This window comes from Physella acuta, unplaced genomic scaffold (genome assembly GCF_028476545.2).
Source record: "Physella acuta isolate Inbredline_101_S28 unplaced genomic scaffold, ASM2847654v3 ptg000225l, whole genome shotgun sequence".
In the NCBI taxonomy this organism is placed as follows: Eukaryota; Metazoa; Mollusca; class Gastropoda; family Physidae; genus Physella; species Physella acuta.
This window is the reverse complement of record NW_026731744.1, coordinates 1,851,444-1,873,557: the sequence shown is the minus strand read 5'-3', so window position 1 is coordinate 1,873,557 and position 22,114 is coordinate 1,851,444. Positions and strand designations below refer to the sequence as shown.

The 22,114-nt window shown below is 37.0% G+C and overlaps 1 protein-coding gene across 1 annotated transcript; it reads left to right on the top strand.

The window, feature by feature from the left end:
• Positions 1-4,545: 4,545 nt before the first annotated feature.
• On the top strand, positions 4,546-18,553 carry LOC131937975 (uncharacterized; the record flags this gene model as incomplete). Its single annotated transcript, XM_059295767.1, has 17 exons — positions 4,546-4,684; positions 4,786-5,053; positions 8,115-8,368; positions 9,647-9,766; positions 10,153-10,308; positions 10,606-10,722; positions 10,841-11,014; positions 11,199-11,432; positions 12,190-12,276; positions 12,511-12,597; positions 12,810-12,905; positions 13,504-13,611; positions 14,638-14,793; positions 14,914-15,006; positions 15,238-15,381; positions 15,603-18,133; positions 18,522-18,553. Coding segments are annotated over 16 exons (2,278 nt in total), but the record flags the coding sequence as incomplete, so codon positions are not given.
• Positions 18,554-22,114: the final 3,561 nt, after the last annotated feature.

Genomic DNA, 22,114 nt, shown 5'->3' with positions numbered 1-22,114 from the left:
CTATCTATACAAATATCTATCTGAACTCTACCTATCTATACAAATATCAATCTGAACTCTACCTATTTATACAAATCTATCTGAACTCTACCTATCTATACAAATATCTATCTGAACTCTACCTATCTATACAAATATCTATCTGAACTCTACCTATCTATACAAATATCTATCTGAACTCTACCTATCTATACAAATATCTATCTGAACTCTACCTATCTATACAAATATCTATCTGAACTCTACCTATCTATACAAATATCTATCTGAACTCTACCTATCTATACAAATATCTATCTGAACTCTACCTATCTATACAAATATCTATCTGAACTCTACCTATCTATACAAATATCTATCTGAACGCAACCTATCTATACAAATATCTATCTGAACTCTACCTATCTATACAAATCTATCTGAACTCTACCTATCTATACAAATATCTATCTGAACTCTACCTATCTATACAAATATCTATCTGAACTCTACCTATCTATACAAATATCTATCTGAACGCTACCTATCTATACAAATATCTATCTGAACTCTACCTATCTATACAAATTTATCTGAACTCTACCTATCTATACAAATATCTATCTGAACTCTACCTATCTATACAAATCTATCTGAACTCTACCTATCTATACAAATATCTATCTGAACTCTACCTATCTATACAAATATCTATCTGAACTCTACCTATCTATACAAATATCTATCTGAACTCTACCTATCTATACAAATATCTATCTGAACTCTACCTATCTATACAAATATCAATCTGAACTCTACCTATTTATACAAATCTATCTGAACTCTACCTATCTATACAAATATCTATCTGAACTCTACCTATCTATACAAATATCTATCTGAACTCTACCTATCTATACAAATATCTATCTGAACTCTACCTATCTATACAAATATCTATCTGAACTCTACCTATCTATACAAATATCTATCTGAACTCTACCTATCTATACAAATATCTATCTGAACTCTACCTATCTATACAAATATCTATCTGAACTCTACCTATCTATACAAATATCTATCTGAACTCTACCTATCTATACAAATATCTATCTGAACGCAACCTATCTATACAAATATCTATCTGAACTCTACCTATCTATACAAATCTATCTGAACTCTACCTATCTATACAAATATCTATCTGAACTCTACCTATCTATACAAATATCTATCTGAACTCTACCTATCTATACAAATATCTATCTGAACGCTACCTATCTATACAAATATCTATCTGAACTCTACCTATCTATACAAATCTATCTGAACTCTACCTATCTATACAAATATCTATCTGAACTCTACCTATCTATACAAATCTATCTGAACTCTACCTATCTATACAAATATCTATCTGAACTCTACATATCTATACAAATATCTATCTGAACTCTACCTATCTATACAAATATCTATCTGAACGCTACCTATCTATACAAATATCTATCTGAACTCTACCTATCTATACAAATCTATCTGAACTCTACCTATCTATACAAATATCTATCTGAACTCTACCTATCTATACAAATATCTATCTGAACTCTACCTATCTATACAAATATCTATCTGAACTCTACCTATCTATACAAATATCTATCTGAACTCTACCTATCTATACAAATATCTATCTGAACTCTACCTATCTATACAAATCTATCTGAACTCTACCTATCTATACAAATCTATCTGAACTCTACCTATCTATACAAATATCTATCTGAACTCTACCTATCTATACAAATATCTATCTGAACTCTACCTATCTATACAAATCTATCTGAACTCTACCTATCTATACAAATATCTATCTGAACTCTACCTATCTATACAAATATCTATCTGAACTCTACCTATCTATACAAATATCTATCTGAACTCTACCTATCTATACAAATATCTATCTGAACTCTACCTATCTATACAAATATCTATCTGAACTCTACCTATCTATACAAATATCTATCTGAACTCTACCTATCTATACAAATATCTATCTGAACTCTACCTATCTATACAAATATCTATCTGAACTCTACCTATCTATACAAATATCTATCTGAACGCAACCTATCTATACAAATATCTATCTGAACTCTACCTATCTATACAAATCTATCTGAACTCTACCTATCTATACAAATATCTATCTGAACTCTACCTATCTATACAAATATCTATCTGAACTCTACCTATCTATACAAATATCTATCTGAACTCTACCTATCTATACAAATATCTATCTGAACGCTACCTATCTATACAAATATCTATCTGAACTCTACCTATCTATACAAATCTATCTGAACTCTACCTATCTATACAAATATCTATCTGAACTCTACCTATCTATACAAATATCTATCTGAACTCTACCTATCTATACAAATCTATCTGAACTCTACCTATCTATACAAATATCTATCTGAACTCTACATATCTATACAAATATCTATCTGAACTCTACCTATCTATACAAATATCTATCTGAACGCTACCCATCTATACAAATATCTATCTGAACTCTACCTATCTATACAAATATCTATCTGAACTCTACCTATCTATACAAATATCTATCTGAACTCTACCTATCTATACAAATATCAATCTGAACTCTACCTATTTATACAAATCTATCTGAACTCTACCTATCTATACAAATATCTATCTGAACTCTACCTATCTATACAAATATCTATCTGAACTCTACCTATCTATACAAATATCTATCTGAACTCTACCTATCTATACAAATATCTATCTGAACTCTACCTATCTATACAAATATCTATCTGAACTCTACCTATCTATACAAATATCTATCTGAACTCTACCTATCTATACAAATATCTATCTGAACTCTACCTATCTATACAAATATCTATCTGAACTCTACCTATCTATACAAATATCTATCTGAACGCAACCTATCTATACAAATATCTATCTGAACTCTACCTATCTATACAAATCTATCTGAACTCTACCTATCTATACAAATATCTATCTGAACTCTACCTATCTATACAAATATCTATCTGAACTCTACCTATCTATACAAATATCTATCTCAACGCTACCTATCTATACAAATATCTATCTGAACTCTACCTATCTATACAAATCTATCTGAACTCTACCTATCTATACAAATATCTATCTGAACTCTACCTATCTATACAAATATCTATCTGAACTCTACCTATCTATACAAATCTATCTGAACTCTACCTATCTATACAAATATCTATCTGAACTCTACATATCTATACAAATATCTATCTGAACTCTACCTATCTATACAAATATCTATCTGAACGCTACCTATCTATACAAATATCTATCTGAACTCTACCTATCTATACAAATCTATCTGAACTCTACCTATCTATACAAATATCTATCTGAACTCTACCTGTCTATACAAATATCTATCTGAACTCTACCTATCTATACAAATATCTATCTGAACTCTACCTATCTATACAAATATCTATCTGAACTCTACCTATCTATACAAATATCTATCTGAACTCTACCTATCTATACAAATCTATCTGAACTCTACCTATCTATACAAATCTATCTGAACTCTACCTATCTATACAAATATCTATCTGAACGCTACCTATCTATACAAATATCTATCTGAACTCTACCTATCTATACAAATCTATCTGAACTCTACCTATCTATACAAATATCTATCTGAACTCTACCTATCTATACAAATATCTATCTGAACTCTACCTATCTATACAAATATCTATCTGAACTCTACCTATCTATACAAATATCTATCTGAACTCTACCTATCTATACAAATATCTATCTGAACTCTACCTATCTAATAATAATGTATTCCACCACCATCAGACAGTCCTATGCTACATCTCTACTAGGAATAGATTTAAATAAAATAGAATGTTTAATCTACTGCTGCATAAACTAAGTTTGAAAATAAATATAATGCTAGCAACAGTTCAAATGTAAACTTTGGAGATAATATAATCTAGTAACAGAAACAATAAGTGCAATAGAATTAACTTATATTTATCATTTAGTACAGAAAACTGCATGTCTATTCAACGCAGCTTACAACATTTAAAATTATAAGCCTAATAACCAGATCTGGTGACCACTTGTCCAATGGTTAAGAGTCTTCAGTAAAAAAAAAAAAATTAGTACTGCCAGGGTACATGTCAATTTATTTGACTTAAAAAAAACGTCATTCAATGGCATGTACATTAAAAACATGAACCAATTGAGTAAATTTAAATAGAAAAGTTTGTGTTGAATAAACAGCTAATCAAATATCAGGAACACAGTGGGTTGGAAAACTTTCTTAATTTTTTTTTAGAAATAATTTGGCTGTGCTTACAAAAACTAAGACATATTTTTGGTGGCAATATTTCTGATAAAGCTGTGATTATAAATACTAGACTTATTTTTGGTGTTAATATTTATTCACCTCAAATGAAAATTTTTCATCTTTAGGAATTTGAAAGTGCCCCAGATCCAGAACTCGAATACGACTTTGGACCAGACATTAGGCTTCCAAGTCGACCGGGTGAAGCACGCAGAGCTTGGTGAAGGCAAAGTGCGACTTACAGCTTATTATCATTCTAATGGGAAGGTACAGAGCTTTCTTGGCTTGTGTGACTCTGCTTGTGTGACTCTGCTTGTGTGACTCTGCTTGTGTGACTCTGCTTATGACTGACATTTTGTTGGTTTCAGATTGTCCAGTCAGCAGTCAGCCCAGTCATGTGCAGTACCACCGCCGTGCGCTCCAACTTTAAGTACAACTACCACGTGTTTGGGCAGCAAGAAGCATCGTTTCAAGACGTGAAGATGTCTGGGGACATGCTGCTTGTGGTCAGGTTCTACTTGAAGAAACAGTTGAACAAACCGAATGACGGCACAGACAACACCACTGGGCCGCAGTACGGAGAAGAAACTCTTGTTGCATGGGCAGCACTGCCTCTTGTGATGTCCATGCAAGGAGGTGGGTTGCTCACTTTGTGGGGCACTAATCTTGTTGATTATATATTAACCCTTACATACCCCCCCTCTCCCCACAAAACACAAACAAACTTCTGCTCTTTATTTCCTTATCCCCACAATTATTTTATAATTAGTTCCCCACTGCCCTAAGATTATTTTATAATTAGTTCCCTAATGCCCTAAGATTATGGTATAATAAGTTCCTTAATGCACTAAGATTATTTTATAATTAGTTCCCTACTGCCCTAAGATTATTTTATAATTAGTTCCCTACTGCCCTAAGATTATTTTATAATTAGTTCCCTACTGCCCTAAGATTATTTTATAATTAGTTCCCTACTGCCCTAAGATTATTTTATAATTAGTTCCCTACTGCCCTAAGATTATTTTATAATTAGTTCCCTACTGCCCTAAGATTATTTTATAATTAGTTCCCTACTGCACTAAGATTATTTTATAATTAGTTCCCTAATGCCCAGTGATTATTTTATAATTAGTTCCCTAATGCCCTAAGATTATTTTATAATTAGTTCCCTACTGCCCTAAGATTATTTTATAATTAGTTCCCTACTGCCCTAAGATTATTTTATAATTAGTTCCCTACTGCCCTAAGATTATTTTATAATTAGTTCCCTAATGCCCTAAGATTATTTTATAATTAGTTCCCTACTGCCCTAAGATTATTTTATAATTAGTTCCCTACTGCCCTAAGATTATTTTATAATTAGTTCCCTAATGCCCTAAGATTATTTTATAATTAGTTCCCTACTGCCCTAAGATTATTTTATAATTAGTTCCCTAATGCCCTAAGATTATTTTATAATTAGTTCCCTACTGCCCTAAGATTATTTTATAATTAGTTCCCTAATGCCCAGTGATTATTTAATAATTAGTTCCCTACTGCCCTAAGATTATTTTATAATTAGTACCCTAAATGTTTGATAATGTCATACACAAAGATACACCAAATGAAGTAAATGTGGTTATGCACTAATTGACCCCAGTAACTCTTATTTTGGTCTGTGTCAGACCACGAGGTTGTCTGGTGTACTCTGAATTTTAGTGTTCCCTTTGGAAAACTGTCAGCAGCACTTGACCCCCACTGCCATCCCACCCCCTACTGTACTTGACCCCCACTGCCATCCCACCCTCTACTGCACTTGACCCCCACTGCCATCCCACCCTCTACTTGACCCCCACTGCCATCCCACCCTCTACTTGACCCCACTGCCATCCCACCCTCTACTGTACTTGACCCCCACTGCCATCCCACCCTCTACTGTACTTGACCCCCACTGCCATCCCACCCTCTACTTGACCCCCACTACCATCCCACCCTCTACTGTACTTGACCCCCACTGCCATCCCACCCTCTACTTGACCCCCACTACCATCCCACCCTCTACTGTACTTGACCCCCACTGCCATCCCACCCTCTACTGTACTTGACCCCCACTGCCATCCCACCCTCTACTTGACCCCCACTGCCATCCCACCCTCTACTTGACCCCCACTGCCATCCCACCCTCTACTGTACTTGACCCCCACTGCCATCCCACCCTCTACTTGACCCCCACTACCATCCCACCCTCTACTGTACTTGACCCCCACTGCCATCCCACCCTCTACTGTACTTGACCCCCACTGCCATCCCACCCTCTACTTGACCCCCACTGCCATCCCACCCTCTACTTGACCCCCACTGCCATCCCACCCTCTACTTGACCCCCACTGCCATCCCACCCTCTACTCTACTTGACCCCCACTGCCATCCCACCCTCTACTTGACCCCCACTGCCATCCCACCCTCTACTTGACCCCCACTGCCATCCCACCCTCTACTTGACCCCCACTGCCATCCCACCCTCTACTTGACCCCCACTGCCATCCCACCCTCTACTTGACCCCCACTGCCATCCCACCCTCTACTGTACTTGACCCCCACTGCCATCCCACCCTCTACTTGACCCCCACTGCCATCCCACCCTCTACTTGACCCCCACTGCCATCCCACCCTCTACTTGACCCCCACTGCCATCCCACCCTCTACTTGACCCCCACTACCATCCCACCCTCTACTGTACTTGACCCCCACTGCCATCCCACCCTCTACTGTACTTGACCCCCACTGCCATCCCACCCTCTACTTGACCGCCACTACCATCCCACCCTCTACTGTACTTGACCCCCACTGCCATCCCACCCTCTACTTGACCCCCACTGCCATCCCACCCTCTACTTGACCCCCACTACCATCCCACCCTCTACTCTACTTGACCCCCACTGCCATCCCACCCTCTATTGCTTCCTCACTCCAAAACAAAATTTATAAAATCCATGGGTAAAGGGTGGAAGGGGGGGGGGTCGAGTTTCCTGAATGCATGCAGGGGATGGGTTGGGTTAGGGGATGGGTTGGGTTAGTGTTAACTTGAACACATCAATTACACATTGGCTTACTACTACAAAAGAAACAACCAAAATATATACATAATTATTCAACAATACAGAATATTAATATGCCCAAGCTGATTTATTGCTTCAATATTTCAGTTGAAAACCCGGTTATTTACAGTTTTTAAATTTACCCTCGCTTACTCTCTCTCTCAACTCTCTATCTTTGTTGTTTTTTTGTTTTTTTGTTCCAACAAAAAAAATTTTTAAATTCTTAATGATTTTTTTATGCATTAAGCTCCCATTAAACTTGGCTTTCTTGAACGGATATTTTTGCTTTAGTAAAAGCACAAACTGATTCATTGCTTGAAATGTCTGTAAATAATTTTGTGTTTCAATCTTCATATTAAACACCATGTTTTTTTTTTTCTACATAAATATTTGAGTCTATCTCAAACTGCATTACTAAATGATGAGAGATTAGCAAGAAAAAGTTGTAAATAAACACACAGGCATCAGTTCAAAAAACTAGTATTTGTCAATAGCCCACACATCAATACAAAGTGCTCAAATAGTCTTCCATTTTTATAAATTATAAAGTAGGTTTGCCTGGGGTTAGTGTTATGATAATTCTCTTTTCAAAACCATAAAAAATATGAATGTATGTTCAGACTTAACTTCAAGGGAGAGACGAGAATTTCAAGCGACTCTGATGAGAATCAACACAGGCACACACACACTCAAGCTTTATGAGCCACCAGTCCCAGAGCCAACAAACATACCTTATGATGACCTGCAGTACCACAGGGACGCCAGGCGCTACGGCAAAGCCACCGTCAGATTCCACGTCTTTCAAGGTCAGCCACGACCAGGGTCACTCACCCCAAGTGAACTGTCAGATGATGGGGATGACGTACTCCCTGAGGTCAGTTGGCATCTAGTGATAGGCATGTACTCCCTGAGGTCAGTTGGCATCTAGAGATAGGCATGTACTCCCTGATGTCAGTTGGCATCTAGTGATAGGCATGTACTCCCTGATGTCAGTTGGCATCTAGTGATAGGCATGTACTCCCTGATGTCAGTTGGCATCTAGAGATAGGCATGTACTCCCTGATGTCAGTTGGCATCTAGAGATAGGCATGTACTCCCTGATGTCAGTTGGGGCATGTACTCCCTGAGGTCAGTTGGCATCTAGAGATAGGCATGTACTCCCTGATGTCAGTTGGCATCTAGAGATAGGCATGTACTCCCTGATGTCAGTTGGGGCATGTACTCCCTGATGTCAGTTGGCATCTAGAGATAGGCATGTACTCCCTGATGTCAGTTGGGGCATGTACTCCCTGAGGTCAGTTGGCATCTAGTGATAGGCATGTACTCCCTGAGGTCAGTTGGCATCTAGTGATAGGCATGTACTCCCTGATGTCAGTTGGCATCTAGTGATAGACATGTACTCCCTGAGGTCAGTTGGCATCTAGTGATAGGCATGTACTCCCTGAGGTCAGTTGGCATCTAGTGATAGGCATGTACTCCCTGATGTCAGTTGGCATCTAGAGATAGGCATGTACTCCCTGAGGTCAGTTGGCATCTAGTGATAGGCATGTACTCCCTGAGGTCAGTTGACATCTAGTGATAGACATGTACTCCCTGAGGTCAGTTGGCATCTAGTGATAGACATGTACTCCCTGATGTCAGTTGGGGCATGTACTCCCTGAGGTCAGTTGGCATCTAGTGATAGGCATGTACTCCCTGATGTCAGTTGGCATCTAATGATAGGCACGTACTCCCTGATGTCAGTTGGCATCTAATGATAGGCATGTACTCCCTGATGTCAGTTGGGGCACGTACTCCCTGATGTCAGTTGGCATCTAATGATAGGCATGTACTCCCTGAGGTCAGTTAGGGCACGTACTCCCTGACGTTGGCATCTAGTGATAGGTAGGGTACATGGTAAAATGCTATATATTCTGATAATGAATCATTCTCTGAATTAGTCTGCTAATGAACTAGTCTGCTAATGAATCAGTCTGCTAATGAATCACTCTGCTAATGAATCCCTCTGCTAATGAATCCCTCTGCTAATGAATTAGTCTGCTAATGAATCACTCTGCCAATGAATTAGTCTGCTAATGAATCACTCTGCTAATGAATCACTCTGCTAATGAATCACTCTGCTAATGAATCACTCTGCTAATGAATCCCTCAGTACGCTTGGCTCCCATGTGAGAGGAGAGTGGCACTCACAGAACCCTTCCACTCTGGAGATGGATTTGATGTCTACATTGACGGCTGTCGCTTTCTGCCAGACTCTGTCACCTATTCTAGGGTAAGTGACCTTCTGTATTAGACACTCTAAGTCAAACCGCTAGCCAGTGGTATTTGACATAAGTTTGAAAATGAATGTGTCAAAAAGTGACATGAATGTGTCAAAAAGTGACATGAATGTGTCAAAAAGTGACATGAATGTGTCAAAAAGTGACATGAATGTGTCAAAAAGTGACATGAATGTGTCAAAAAGTGACATGATGTGTCAAAAAGTGACATGAATGTGTCAAAAAGTGACATGAATGTGTCAAAAAGTGACATGAATGTGTCAAAAAGTGACATGAATGTGTCAAAAAGTGACATGAACCTGTCAAAAAGTGACATGAATGTGTCAAAAAGTGACATGAATGTGTCAAAAAGTGACATTGTGTGTTATTTCCATGGCAGGTGGCGGCCCGTATATTAGACAGGAAATACCAAGTTTATGGTAAAGATATGTCCACTAGCGTCAAGATTGACAGTGAGATTTACAACCCTGTTTATGAGTACAGGTCAGAGTTCAGAGAGGCCCAGATCCCACCATCTGCAACAATACTCTTCAAGGTAGGAGGTTACATTCACTTATCTCTGTTAGAAATAGCCTGTCTTTTTATGTTTGGCCTGTCTTTTCATGTTTGGTCTGTCTTTTCATGTTTGGCCTGTCTTTTCATGCTTGGTCTGTCTTTTCATGTTTGGCCTGTCATTTCATGTTTGGCCTGTCTTTTCATGTTTGGTCTGTTATTTCATGTTTGGTCTGTCTTTTCATGTTTGGCCTGTCTTTTCATGTTTGTCCTGTCATTTCCCTGAGAAGTGAGCCTAGATTTGTGCTGAGTGCTAATCCTCCCCCACCCCCTCCCCCAGGTGTACACCATTGACAACTTCTACAGACAGCTGACAGTTGTGGGATACGCAGCTCTCAATGTTTTCCTAGAGTCAGGCACAGACAGGCAGCCCAGCATTGATAAAGCCGGACTCCAGGTCAGCCAATAGCCTCAAGCTTTGTTTATCTACGCTGAAATGTCACCACCACATTTTTATAAAAATATCAGTGACCAAATTTGGTGTAAATGTCAGCAGTCAAGTTTGCATTCTTCAGATATCACTCAATGAAGGTGGGCATCAACTTCGTTTATTTAGCCAAGGACCAAATGGAGTTGATCCTTTTACAGAGAGATGTCTGAGAGACACCAACATACGGCCCGTACCATGTGCCAGCCTGCTCGTAAGATTGGCTAGAGTACCAAAAGGCCCAAAAGGTCGACCTTTGGAGGTAACTAGGTCTTAACTTTCTCTGAAAACATTCAATTTCCTTTTGTGTTTCATTTTTAGATGTTTACATTTTTTTTTTAATATTACCTTTTTAAATATTTCCTTTTTAAATATCTCCATTTTTTATGTTTTTTCCTTTATCAATGTTTCTATTTTAAATGTTTTGAAAATATGTCTTCTAATAGTCAAGCAAAGTGCCTCAGACAGACTGGGCTCGCCTGGGCTTGTGGTACCCCCGCCCCAAGTACTCTGACCGCGTCTATCTGTCTGGGCAGTGCCTGCCCACCAGGGGGGAGAGCAAGCTGTTCCACGCCATGCTCAAGAGAACTCACACCACCATCAGAGACGCTGTGGCTGCCACAACTCAGGCTAAAGAAAGCTTTCTGAGTTCAGACAAAAACATGGAACAGTATATTAGGGTAAATTTTTGTGGAACAATATAATAGGGTAAATTTATGTGGAACAATTCATTAAAGTAAATTTCTGTGGAACAATATAATAGGGTACATTTATGTGGAACAATTCATTAAAGTAAATTTCTGTGGAACAATATAATAGGGTAAATTTCTGTGGAACAATATAATAGGGTAAATTTATGTGGAACAATTCATTAAAGTAAATTTCTGTGGAACAATATAATAGGGTAAATTTCTGTGGAACAATATAATAGGGTAAATTTCTGTGGAACAATATAATAGGGTAAATTTATGTGGAACAATTCATTAAAGTAAATTTCTGTGGAACAATATAATAGGGTAAATTTCTGTGGAACAATTCATTAAAGTAAATTTCTGTGGAACAATATAATAGGGTACATTTATGTGGAACAATTCATTAAAGTAAATTTCTGTGGAACAATATAATAGGGTAAATTTCTGTGGAACAATTCATTAAAGTAAATTTCTGTGGAACAATATAATAGGGTAAATTATAGTGGAACAATACATTAAATTAAATTTATGTGGAACAATACATTAAATTTATATGGAACAATACAGTAGGGTAAATTTCTGTGGGCAATATTTTTATGGAACTTTGACCCAACCAACTGCAAAATGTGGATGTTAAAAAGTTTTTATGACTATCATGTGACTTGGGTATTTATAGAACCTTATTCAAAAAGAAAACTGACATGCTGTCTCATTCATAACGTCAGTTAAATCTCTTCTCAAACAGAACCAGTTGACCAAAACAATGGACGCCAAACCACTAGATCAAGACTTGAACTTCATCTGCCAGTACAGCCCCAGACATGGCATTAAGGTACAACATTGACCACTTTATTATGGTACAACAGTGACCATTTTATTATGGTACAACAGTGACCATTTTATTATGGTACAACAATGACCACTTTATTATGGTACAACAGTGACCATTTTATTATGGTACAACAGTGACCATTTTATTATGGTACAACAATGACCAATTTATTATGGTACAACATATTATGGTGAGATCTGCCTAGTCACGCATGACCTACCTTGTTTGTTTCAGCTGGCCCTGGATAGTGCCGTCAACCTGCCCTGGGCCAACTTTACACTGGCTCATGTCTGCCTCAACCCTCCCGGAGCTTTCTATATGGTACGTTCTTTTCATTCCCTGACTAGATAACATTCTATATGGTACGTTGTTTTCATTCCCTGACTAGATAACTTTCTATATGGTACGTTGTTTTCATTCCCTGACTAGACAACTGACATTTGTGTTTTAAGTTCATGTCTTGACAGGACTATTGGCCGTCTAAAACAAAATTTTATTGTAGGGAACTCCTCATGCAACTTATGTTATTGTAGGGAACTCCTCATGCAACTTATGATAAGTTGACCTTTGTGGATGACCTTGACCCTCGCAGTACACACTCATCTCCAGCATGGAAAGATGGTTTTAAGGTAGGTTTTAACTGGGGGGTCAGGTAGGTTTTAACTGGTGGGGTCAGGTAGGTTTTAACTGGTGGGGTCAGGTAGGTTTTAACTGGTGGGGTCAGGTAGGTTTTAACTGGTGGGGTCAGGTAGGTTTTAACTGGTGGGGTCAGGTAGGTTTTAATTGGTGGGGTCAGGTAGGTTTTAACTGGTGGGGTCAGGTAGGTTTTAATTGGTGGGGTCAGGTAGGTTTTAATTGGTGGGGTCAGGTAGGTTTTAATTGGTGGGGTCAGGTAGGTTTTAACTGGTGGGGTCAGGTAGGTTTTAACTGGTGGGGTCAGGTAGGTTTTAACTGGTGGGGTCAGGTAGGTTTTAACTGGTGGGGTCAGGTAGGTTTTAACTGGTGGGGTCAGGTAGGTTTTAACTGGTGGGGTCAGGTAGGTTTTAATTGGTGGGGTCAGGTAGGTTTTAATTGGTGGGGTCAGGTAGGTTTTAACTGGTGGGGTCAGGTAGGTTTTAACTGGTGGGGTCAGGTAGATTTTAACTGATATTATGGGTCGTCTTTCCTGTTGATTTACTCACTCACCCTACCAGCACTAACTATGAGACAAAAATGAATCTCTTCCAGCCATTTCCACGACGCTCCTATCACAAATTCCTGGTTGCAGTCATCCACCTGCAGGAGGTCTTTGTCAACGTCTCCAGGGACAACTACAAGTACGGCCTGTTGGAACAAGTGAGCTGATGAAATTATCCTCACATTTCACGATCATATCTTTAGACCTGTTGATTTCAAACCCACAAATTACTAATGTAAATTGATCCTAATTGAATGTGCTGCATACAAACTATTATTAATTATTTATTTATTTATAGAAGAAAGAATGTATGACAAAAAAAAAATATTTGCTCGGGGAAAAAAATTGCTTCTGTTTGGAAAATTAATGATAGAAATTATTTTTTATAAGTTTTTATTCTGAGAAACTAAAAGCACATCCAAAATCATGGAATTGATTACAATAAATACTTTTATTTTGGCTTATTATATAATAGGCTGAAATTACTTTGTTTGATGCTGACACTGAATAGTTAAAGAAATGTGATTTTGGTAGTGGTTTTGCTAATAATATTTCTATAGTATACAAAATCAAACAAATAAGAAAATACAAGAAGTAAACACAATTAAAAATGGCCACTCAAATGATATCTTAATCTAAATATACAATTAAAAACTTAGATTTGGCAAACCAACAGAATAAATAGATAAACTTTTATCAACTGCTAGGAGCGTCTTTGCAATCTTCAAGAGTTAAATATGGGCTAATGAAACAAAATAAGTTTTATAAAGTTTGACCTTCTCCATCATTTGGTCACCTTGACCTTCTCCATCATTTGCTCACCTTGACCTTCTCCATCATTTGCTCACCTTGACCTTCTCCATCGTTTACTCACCATTCTATTTTTTTCTTATTGAATGAATGATCTCACTTCCAATATAAAAAAAAAACATCAACCATTTAAGGTTTCAATAAAGCTAGATCAACCATTTAAAGTTTCAATAAAGCTACATCAACCATTTAAGGTTTCAATAAAGCTACATCAACCATTTAAGGTTTCAATAAAGCTACATCAACCATTTAAGGTTTCAATAAAGCTACATCAACCATTTAAGGTTTCAATAAAGCTACATCAACCATTTAAGGTTTCAATAAAGCTACATCAACCATTTAAAGTTTCAATAAAGCTCTCATTGTGTCCCCAGGCCTGGACTGCTGTCCAAGTGTTTAAAGACAAATATTGCTACACAGAAACCTTCCAGCTGCCCTTGTTCCTGGGCGCTCCCAATCAGCAGATGCTCAAGCAGCTTGCTAGAGAGCCCTGCAAAGAATGGATGGAAAGAAACATCCGCAGCAAATCCGTAAATCTTCTCTAGCTTATTATATTCGCAGCAAATCCGTATATCTTCTCTAGCTTATTATTTTACCAATTTAGATTTGCCGTTTTGTTAAAGCTAAGTGCTGTTCAAATATTTGTCCAGGTTAAACTGGTTGATGCAGCGTCTGTGTTTGTCCGTTTGTGCGATGCTCGCAGAGATGATGAATTGATGTATGACATCCCTACTTCCAAACTTGTAAGTGCAACTTACCATTGCCTGTTGGTGACCATTGAAAACTTTTGACTCAAATCTTAGTTGAAATTACATAGTATACTTTAGAGGATTTTTCTATTGTGTTTGGGGTAATTAAATGTTTCATTTTGGCAAAAAATTATTTCTTTTTCAATGAGGCCAAGGAGAGTTTGTGTTTTTGGCAGAGTAAATTTTCAAGTTATTAGCAGCTGAAATATTATCCAACATTTGTAGGTCCATGTCAACGTGGACTACATCCCCAGAGGCATGGAAGAAATGTACTCCAGAGAACGGGCCGGGCGGCCGCTAGAGACTCTCATTCCTCAAGGCAAATCCACGGAACAATTTATCAATGGGTTAAAAATTAAGTTCAAAAGTGTAAGTCATACGGCTGTTGTATTTTGTCTTGCTACAAACTTTTGATAAAACTAGCAGCAATGTGGCAACCTGCCAGTACTAGTTAGACTCTATGTGCACAAGTTTTTTACTGTACTGGTAGAAAAGTTATAAAATTACGACATTTATAAAATCCAGTGTTCTTGTAAAACAATTGATAGAATTTCTGCAAGTGGTGAAATAAAACTTTTCTATTCTTACAGTTGGTCTACAAGTTGTATGAAGAAGGAAATATGTCGACTGACTAAATCCCTTAGTTGGTCTACAAGTTGGATGAAGAAGGAAATATGTCGACTGACTAAATCCCTTAGTTGGTCTACAAGTTGGATGAAGAAGGAAATATGTCGACTGACTAAATCCCTTAGTTGGTCTACAAGTTGGATGAAGAAGGAATTATGTCGACTGACTAAATCCCTTGGGTTGGTCTACAAGTTGGATGAAGGAAATATGTCAACTGACTAAATCCCTTGGGTTGGTCTACAAGTTGGATGAAGGAAATATGTCGACTGACTAAATCCCTTGGGTTGGTCTACAAGTTGGATGAAGCAAATATGTCGACTGACTAAATCCCTTTAGTTGGTCTACAAGTTGGATGAAGGAAATATGTCGACTGACTAAATCCCTTGGGTTGGTCTACAAGTTGGATGAAGGAAATATGTCGACTGACTAAATCCCTTGGGTTGGTCTACAAGTTGGATGAAGGAAATATGTCGACTGACTAAATCCCTTGGGTTGGTCTACAAGTTGGATGAAGGAAATATGTCGACTGACTAAATCCCTTGGGTTGGTCTACAAGTTGGATGAAGGAAATATGTCGACTGACTAAATCCCTTGGGTTGGTCTACAAGTTGGATGAAGGAAATATGTCGACTGACTAAATCCCTTGGGTTGGTCTACAAGTTGGATGAAGGAAATATGTCGACTGACTAAATCCCTTGGGTTGGTCTACAAGTTGGATGAAGGAAATATGTCGACTGACTAAATCCCTTGGGTTGGTCTACAAGTTGGATGAAGGAAATATGTCGACTACCTTAGAGTTGGTCCAAAAAATATTCTCCTGCCTACTAATGAGATGTGCCAATCAATTCTTGACTAATGAGATGTGCCAATCAATTCTTGACTAATGAGATGTGTCAATGCTCGACTAACGAGATGTGCCAATCAATTCTTGACTAACGAGATGTGCCAATCAATTCTTGACTAACGAGATGTGCCAATCAATTCTTGACTTGATGAGTCAATCAGCACTTCATCAACAAACACAACACAGTTTATAACAGACAAACACAACACAGTTTATAAAAGACAAACACAACACAGTTTATAAAAGACAACAGTTTATAAAAGACAAACACAACACAGTTTATAACAGACAAACACAACACAGTTTATAAAAGACAACACAACACAGTTTATAAAAGACAACAATGAGAAAATGTTTGGGTCCTCTTCAACAGTGAGCTCAAGTAGTACACTTGTAATCCTAGACAGTTAGCTCAAGTAGTACACTTGTAATCCTAGACAGTTAGAGGACTGCTGAACTTTTGGTGATTTACTTGCCATAAACCTGACATTTTAAGACGCTGGTTGAAATGTGTCTAAACCTTACATTTTAAGACGCTGGTTGAAATGTGTCTAAACCTTACATTTTAAGACGCTGGTTGAAATGTGTCTAAACCTTACATTTTAAGACGCTGGTTGAAATGTGTCTAAACCTTACATTTTAAGACGCTGGTTGAAATGTGTCTAAACCTTACTATTCTAAGACGCTGGTTGAAATGTGTCACCTGTGGATGACTTCTCAATTATCTCAACGGAAAATCTAAAAATTTGTGGCATCCATAATATACAAAACTGGGACTAAATTATTTGAAAAAACAATTTTTTAATTTTTTTAATTTGTATACAGTAACTAACATGGTTATCATTTGTATACAGTAACTAACATGATTATCATTTGTATACAGTAACTAACATGATTATCATTTGTATACAGTAACTAACATGACTCAGTCTTAAATAGCTGACAGCTTTCTGGACAACCTTCTCATTATTTTGTAACAAGCATATTTTGTATACTTGGTTATCTCATTATTTTGTAACAAGCATATTTTGTATACTTGGTTATCTCATTATTTTGTAACAAGCATATTTTGTATACTTGGTTATCTTATTATTTTGTAACAAGCATATTTTGTATACTTGGTTATCTTCTTATTATTTTATAATGTGTAGATCTTGGGAGGGAGATAGTCTTAGCCCTCCCACCTGTATATACATATATATATATATATATATATCTACCTAGAGAGGTAGGGACATCCAGAAGACATGGGTCCCAGTTCTGACAATGGCTTTGGGTTAGTAATGAGCACTCTATCACCCGGCCACACCAACCCAGTTCTGACAATGGCTTTGGGTTAGTAATGAGCACTCTATCACCCGGCCACACCAACCCAGTTATGCGGATGGTACCCAGAAGTTTTTGATCCAACCCACAGGATCAAATATCCGTCATTTATTTTTTTATATCTTGTTTATCCACGTTTAGAATATTTTAATTTTATACAACATAAACAATCACAACATAAACAATTACAACATAAACAATTATAACATGAACGTTTTTCTTAATTTTACACAACATAAACAACCATCAGAACATGTTTTTCTTAAGTGGCTTTTGACTCAAGTTATATAGCTGAGGTGTCTGTCTAAACTTTATATAGCTGAGGTGTCTGTCTAAACTTTATATAGCTGAGGTGTGTCTAAACTTTATATAGCTGAGGTGTCTGTCTAAACTTTATATAGCTGAGGTGTCTGTCTAAACTTTATATAGCTGAGGTGTCTGTCTAAACTTTATATAGCTGAGGTGTCTGTCTAAACTTTATATAGCTGAGGTGTCTGTCTAAACTTTATATAGCTGAGGTGTGTCTAAACTTTATATAGCTGAGGTGTCTGTCTAAACTTTATATAGCTGAGGTGTCTGTCTAAACTTTATATAGCTGAGGTGTCTGTCTAAACTTTATATAGCTGAGGTGTCTGTCTAAACTTTATATAGCTGAGGTGTCTGTCTAAACTTTATATAGCTGAGGTGTCTGTCTAAACTTTATATAGCTGAGGTGTCTCTAAACTTTATATAGCTGAGGTGTCTCTAAACTTTATACAGGTGAGGTGTCTCTAAACTTTATATAGCTGAGGTGTCTGTCTAAACTTTATATAGCTGAGGTGTCTGTCTAAACTTTATATAGCTGAGGTGTCTGTCTAAACTTTATATAGCTGAGGTGTCTGTCTAAACTTTATATAGCTGAGGTGTCTCTAAACTTTATATAGCTGAGGTGTCTGTCTAAACTTTATATAGCTGAGGTGTCTGTCTAAACTTTATATAGCTGAGGTGTCTGTCTAAACTTTATATAGCTGAGGTGTCTGTCTAAACTTTATATAGCTGAGGTGTCTGTCTAAACTTTATATAGCTGAGGTGTCTGTCTAAACTTTATATAGCTGAGGTGTCTGTCTAAACTTTATATAGCTGAGGTGTCTGTCTAAACTTTATATAGCTGAGGTGTCTGTCTAAACTTTATATAGCTGAGGTGTCTGTCTAAACTTTATATAGCTGAGGTGTCTCTAAACTTTATATAGCTGAGGTGTCTGTCTAAACTTTATATAGCTGAGGTGTCTGTCTAAACTTTATATAGCTGAGGTGTCTCTAAACTTTATATAGCTGAGGTGTCTCTAAACTTTATATAGCTGAAGTGTCTGTCTAAACTTTATATAGCTGAGGTGTCTGTCTAAACTTTATATAGCTGAGGTGTCTCTAAACTTTATATAGCTGAGGTGTCTGTCTAAACTTTATATAGCTGAGGTGTCTGTCTAAACTTTATATAGCTGAGGTGTCTGTCTAAACTTTATACAGGTGAGGTGTCTCTAAACTTTATATAGCTGAGGTGTCTGTCTAAACTTTATATAGCTGAGGTGTCTGTCTAAACTTTATATAGCTGAGGTGTCTGTCTAAACTTTATATAGCTGAGGTGTCTGTCTAAACTTTATATAGCTGAGGTGTCTGTCTAAACTTTATATAGCTGAGGTGTCTCTAAACTTTATATAGCTGAGGTGTCTCTAAACTTTATATAGCTGAGGTGTCTGTCTAAACTTTATATAGCTGAGGTGTCTGTCTAAACTTTATATAGCTGAGGTGTCTGTCTAAACTTTATATAGTTGAGGTGTCTCTAAACTTTATATAGCTGAGGTGTCTGTCTAAACTTTATATAGCTGAGGTGTCTGTCTAAACTTTATATAGCTGAGGTGTCTGTCTAAACTTTATATAGCTGAGGTGTCTGTCTAAACTTTATATAGCTGAGGTGTCTGTCTAAACTTTATATAGCTGAGGTGTCTGTCTAAACTTTATATAGCTGAGGTGTCTCTAAACTTTATATAGCTGAGGTGTCTCTAAACTTTATATAGCTGAGGTGTCTCTAAACTTTATATAGCTGAGGTGTCTGTCTAAACTTTATATAGCTGAGGTGTCTCTAAACTTTATATAGCTGAGGTGTCTGTCTAAACTTTATACAGCTGAGGTGTCTCTAAACTTTATATAGCTGAGGTGTCTGTCTAAACTTTATATAGCTGAGGTGTCTGTCTAAACTTTATATAGCTGAGGTGTCTGTCTAAACTTTATATAGCTGAGGTGTCTGTCTAAACTTTATATAGCTGAGGTGTCTGTCTAAACTTTATATAGCTGAGGTGTCTCTAAACTTTATATAGCTGAGGTGTCTCTAAACTTTATATAGCTGAGGTGTCTGTCTAAACTTTATATAGCTGAGGTGTCTGTCTAAACTTTATATAGCTGAGGTGTCTGTCTAAACTTTATATAGCTGAGGTGTCTCTAAACTTTATATAGCTGAGGTGTCTGTCTAAACTTTATATAGCTGAGGTGTCTGTCTAAACTTTATATAGCTGAGGTGTCTGTCTAAACTTTATATAGCTGAGGTGTCTGTCTAAACTTTATATAGCTGAGGTGTCTGTCTAAACTTTATATAGCTGAGGTGTCTCTAAACTTTATATAGCTGAGGTGTCTCTAAACTTTATATAGCTGAGGTGTCTCTAAACTTTATATAGCTGAGGTGTCTGTCTAAACTTTATATAGCTGAGGTGTCTGTCTAAACTTTATATAGCTGAGGTGTCTGTCTAAACTTTATATAGTTGAGGTGTCTCTAAACTTTATATAGCTGAGGTGTCTGTCTAAACTTTATATAGCTGAGGTGTCTGTCTAAACTTTATATAGCTGAGGTGTCAGTAAACTTTATATAGCTGAGGTGTCTGTCTAAACTTTATATAGCTGAGGTGTCTGTCTAAACTTTATATAGCTGAGGTGTCTGTCTAAACTTTATATAGCTGAGGTGTCTGTCTAAACTTTATATAGCTGAGGTGTCTGTCTAAACTTTATACAGGTGAGATTTGTCTGAACATTTATATATTGGTGAGATGGTCTCAGCTTTCCAAAAGTGGCCATCCATTTGCTCAGCATTTTAATAAGCTGCAGCATTATAATAAGTGTCAAGGTCACACCAGATTCAGGACATTTTTGACTTACAACTGAGGCACTAACCCCTTTACCGTGGAAAAAAAAATTTTCTTCTTTTTTTGGAAACTGTGTAATTGTTTTTTTTCATTATTTGATTTGTTATGTTGTCCTGACAAAATAAAACAGCGCAGTACCAACAAAATAATTTTTCTCCAGTGTGCATACCTACACATACCCGTATGTATGCATAAAACTACACAAACTACACTCTGCATAAATTATAATCATAATAAATAATAAGTATTTGCTTCCTACATTTATTCTTATACCTATCGTACATGTCTCCTTTCCACTTTCGTTTTCACATCACGTGATGACCTATTTTTATCATCCGCTGTTGAATTGGCTGTTAGATTAGCCTCCCTCTACATTGTTATTGATTTCCAACGCTATTTTCGTATCAAGACGAGTTAACTCGGGACGCACGGCACACAGACGACTTTTTTATCTAAAGACGAGTTAACTCGTGATGTACGGTTAAGCCCAAGATTTTATATGACGAGTTAACTCGTGACACACGGTAAAGCCCAAGATTTTATATGACGAGTTAACTCGTGACACACGGTAAAGGGGTTAATGTGATACTGAGATGGTACAAGTTTTGTTTTATGAGCTCAGCGTTGATATCTCATGTAAACACAGATATCTATCTCATGTAAACACAGATATCTATCTCATGTAAACACAGATATCTATCTCATGTAAACACAGATATCTATCTCATGTAAACACAGATATCTATCTCATGTAAACACAGATATCTATCTCATGTAAACACAGATATCTATCTCATGTAAACACAGATATCTATCTCATGTAAACACAGATATCTATCTCATGTAAACACAGATATCTATCTCATGTAAACACAGATATCTATCTCATGTAAACACAGATATCTATCTCATGTAAACACAGATATCTATCTCATGTAAACACAGATATCTATCTCATGTAAACACAGATATCTATCTCATGTAAACACAGATATCTATCTCATGTAAACACAGATATCTATCTCATGTAAACACAGATATCTATCTCATGTAAACACAGATATCTATCTCATGTAAACACAGATATCTATCTCATGTAAACACAGATATCTATCTCATGTAAACACAGATATCTATC